This window comes from Austrofundulus limnaeus, unplaced genomic scaffold (genome assembly GCF_001266775.1).
Source record: "Austrofundulus limnaeus strain Quisiro unplaced genomic scaffold, Austrofundulus_limnaeus-1.0 Scaffold253, whole genome shotgun sequence".
In the NCBI taxonomy this organism is placed as follows: domain Eukaryota; kingdom Metazoa; phylum Chordata; class Actinopteri; order Cyprinodontiformes; family Rivulidae; genus Austrofundulus; species Austrofundulus limnaeus.
Window position 1 is genome coordinate 282,392 of NW_013952655.1, and position 4,375 is coordinate 286,766.

General features: G+C 40.5%; 1 protein-coding gene across 1 annotated transcript in view; it reads right to left on the reverse strand.

The window, feature by feature from the left end:
- me1 (malic enzyme 1, NADP(+)-dependent, cytosolic) overlaps positions 1-1,233 on the reverse strand; it is a gene marked incomplete at its 5' end in the record, with an annotated part of 107,671 nt that extends 106,438 nt beyond the window's left edge. The window contains 1 exon segment of the mRNA XM_014020463.1: positions 1,077-1,233. Within this exon segment, the coding sequence (XP_013875917.1) occupies positions 1,077-1,205 (129 nt within the window).
- Between the last annotated feature and the right edge of the window lie 3,142 nt (positions 1,234-4,375).

The window sequence follows — 4,375 nt, forward strand, 5'->3', positions numbered from 1 at the left end:
ATATTATATTATATTATATCCCTAACATTGCTCAATTGGGAATCCAAACAGAGACTGAGAAACATCTCTGAGGCTAAAAATAAACTAGTACAAGAAGTTTAAAGTGAGCCGGGGGCAGTGATTAAAAATAGCAGCACTTGATGTTTGACTTGGCACAGAGATAAATCTGCACAATGCCAGCTGTTTTAAGGGTCAACCAGCACCATGGACAGAGAGCCTGTGGCCACAGCTTGACCTCTGGGGCCCCATCCCACCCATGAAACAACAACAAAAAACACTAGAAAGCTCAAAGGCAGTCAGACTCGTCATTGTTTCAGATGCACCTGGCAGAGGCAACTGTAAAAGATCCACCACTGGAGTCAGAATGCAAACACTGACCCTCTTTTGACAGGAAAGGTCACCCAGTTTCTCATGATCTGCAATAAACTTCCTCGCCTTTATTTTCTGGATGACACTGTAACTTTTAAACTGATTCTACTTGTATTTACACAGAAGCTACTATTATAGTTTGTTGAATTGTGTTATGGTGTGTTATAGTGTCACATTTATTTTAATCATTACAACACTCATGTCTCTGCATTTGGGATGTAAACAGAAGCCCCCCACAATCTGAGTGAAGCAGCAATGTTTGGACACTAAATCTAAATATAACCATCTAAAGCTGATATCCTGGCTAATGTTACACTCACTTGTTGCTCTTTGGCTCAGACAGAAAAACAAGACCAAACAAAGATTAAAAACTCTTGTTCCAAAGTAGATAAATGGGTGAACACRACAAAAACAGCTTCAGTTCACATGTGTAGCAGTTATTGTTAGCATTGTAGTTAGCTTTAAAAAAAAGTTTGTATCAAGTTTTTAACTCGTCACTGTTGGGCTTTAACACGCACAGAAAGTCGACTAAACACAGAGCTAAAGTGTTACAAAATGCCGCCGGATGTTCTCGTTTATTTAGACTTTTTTCTAAATGAAAGGTTTTAATTTCCCATTGTTTCCGACGGTACCTGAACGCACCTKTGAAAACGCTGTTCACTAAAACAAACATTGAAAATTGACACCAACGTCCYGTGTGAACCCACCTTGTTCAGGTGGGGGGTTCGGGTAACATCGTAGCCCCTCTTCTTGGTGAAAACGAAAGTTGTCGCTTTGTCCTCGGATTTGTGCATCTCCGTTTCCACCGACTCGCGCCTGACAAGCCCGCGAGCCATGTTGCTGCCGCCTCTTTAAATACAGCGAGCTTGTGATGAACGCAACAAGTGGATGCGCAGGTGCAGGTCCAGGTCCAGGTSCAGGTCCAGGTCTAGACGCGGAGCTCGCTCTGTCCGGTTTAAGAAGGTTCCTTATCAGAGAAGCTGTTTCACTTTAACTTCGTTCAGAAGGTCAGGGACGTGCAGAGTGTCTGTGTGTCCCAACAGGAACAGGAACACACACACAACAAGCTTTAAAACTTAMAATACTGGAAAAATACTGCAGCTCTATGTTGACAAGAACTTAAATAAAAATAATAACATAAAGATACTGTGGTTAAATCAAAAGCAAAATATACAMATTAGGCTGGAGGACAATTAAGTCACTTAAGCAGTTCATATTTTTGTAGCTATTATTTTTATTTTATTTTTTTCTTTATTTTATTTTTTTTAAATAGTAGGCCTACTGCTCATTTTYCTGAGTTTCTGATCAGTCATTTTTGTAAAACCTAGTGGCAAAAGCTGTGTATCTTTTGCAACACAATAAATCATATCTGTGAACGGAGAAATGTGGCTAAAATCAAGAACAACCTTACAGAGTAGGCTGGTGTTGTAACATTTGAAATCTGGACTGGGAGTGCCAGGAACCATCAGCCCATATGTTTCATGATAATGACTGTTCTTACTTCYTGTTTTTATCAGGTCAGTCAGCAAAGTTTTGACCAATTTGTGAAGAGTCCCACATAGTCCYACAGATGAGGTGTTTTGCACAGATTTACTAATGTAGACAAGCTGGTCTGTCTAACAGCATGTGAATCTGGATAAACAGGAGAGGTTGGACCGGATGTTGCACAACTGAAGTCAGGTTTGACTGATGACCAAATGTTTGGTGATCTTTGTCTTGTTTATAAGGTTTCTTAAGTGCCCTCCACCCATTTAAAACCTTACAAATATGGCAATGACTCACTAAGCATTTGGTAATTGTTAAAATGGAAAATATACTTAATATTGATGTTAAAATACTGAGACTTTCCAAGATATAACTTTTCTTTTTTGAAGAGAGTATTGATACATTTTAGCACATTTGTTGCGTGCAACCACATCATAAAACAATCCAGACAATGAGAWAAAAATCATTTTATGAATATAAATTCTTGCCAACTGTAAAGTGAGAAAAGGTATATTATGACCAACATTTTTCAAGTTGATTTTGTTTACAGTTGTGCTTTTGCTACATTGCCTAAATGTAAAATTTGACATCAAACTTGAACTGAGCATCCATAATTCTGGAGGACATCAGTTGGTGGAGCTGATGCCTCTCAGCAAGAAGGTTGCCAGTTCAAATCCTGGCCCGGGGGCCTTTCTGGGTAGAGTTTGCATTTTCTCTCCGTGTATGCATGGGTTCTCTCTGGGCACTCCGGCTTCYTCCCACTGACCAAAAACATGACTGTTAGGTTAACTGATGACTCTAACTTGTCTAAATTGTGTGAGTGAGAGAGTGAATGGTTGTTYGTCTCGTTTGTCTCTATGTGTGTCCCTGTGATGGACCTGCGACCTGTCCAGGGTGTACCCCGCCCCTCACACTGTGACTGCGGGATATGGGCACCAGTGACCCATGCGACCCTGGAAGGAATAAGCGTGTACAGAAAATGGATGGATGGATGGATTTTAGGAACTTTTCATAAGATTTTACAAGCTATTTACAAAATTATGTGCRGTAGTTTTTCATCAGTTACTATGCCCTAAGATTTTATATTTACTTGCCAACAGAGCAGTGTTGTTTTTGCAAATTAAAAGCACTCCTAATAAACATTAGTAAACATTCTGACACAAATTTGTAAAATTTAAACAAATCAGAGTAGTGGTGCAGAAGATGAGCCTGTGATCGATAGGATGCTGGTTCACATCCCCTGACCAATGTATCAAAGCGGTGGTGAAATACCCAAACCTGCTTCCACCCTCATTTGCTCCACTCTGAGCCCTTGAGCAAGACGTTTAATCTTCTGAACTGTTCCATGAGCTGGCAGCCTGCTTCTCCACACACGTGGGAATGATACCATGAGGCAGGACTATTCAAGTGGTGGCCCGTGGGCAGTGACTCCCATCAGCCCTGGCAAAATAAAAAAAATAATTCTACTTGATTTAATATGAATATAAATTATAAATCAGTTTTCATTTAAAATTAATAGTTCAATGCAACAAAATAAACAAATTTAAAAATTAAATAACAGTATAAAGTACCTCAAACGGATACTTGAGTACAAGTATCTCATCATAAAATTACTCTGGTAAAAGTAGGTTTCCTCTAAGGATATTACTTGAGTAAACATCTAAAAGTGTCTGACGTTTACTGTACTTAAGTTTTAAAAGTAAAAGTATTGAGTAAAAGTGAGTGGGTAGAATTTCCAAAATAACATTTATATTTACTTTTATGGAGAGAATTTCTAGGTGCAGCCAAGGTGTTGAGGGGATCTGTTTTGGTGATCTCAGGATGGCATCTCTGCTTTTTGTAGATGATGTGGTCCTATTGGCTTCAACAGATCCTGGTCTCCAGCTATCACTGGAGCGGTTCGCAGCCGAGTGTGAAGCAGCTGATATGAGGATCAGCTGCTCCAATTCCAAAACCATGATCTTGAGCCGGAAAAGGGTAGGGTGTCTTCTCCGGGTTGGGGAAGAGGTTCTGCCCCAAGTGGAGGAGTTTAATTATCTCTTGGTCTTGTTGACGAACAAGAGAAGAATGGAGCGAAAGATTGTTTGATGGACTGGTGCTGCGTCTGCAGTGACGCGGGCACTGTACCGTTCTGTCTTGGTGAAGTGAGAGCTGAGCCAGAAGGCGAAGCTCTGAATTTATTGGTCAGTCTATGTTCCTACCCTCATCTACTTTGACAGAGTGGTTAGTGGAGTCGTCCTGGAACCAGTAGGTTGCCCGTTCGATCCCCCGTTCCAGCTGTCTCAGTTGTGTCCTTGGGCAAGACACTTCAGCCCCAATGCCTCTGATGTGTGTCCCATTAGTGTATGACCGTGATTGGCACTGATTATTCTCCATAGATGACTGTACACAGCGGGTAAAATAAGTATTGAGCACGTCAACATTTTTCTCAGTAAATATATTACTAGAGGTGCTGATGACATGAAATTTCCACCAGTTGTCGGTACCAACCCAAGTGATCCATACATACAAAGAAATCAAA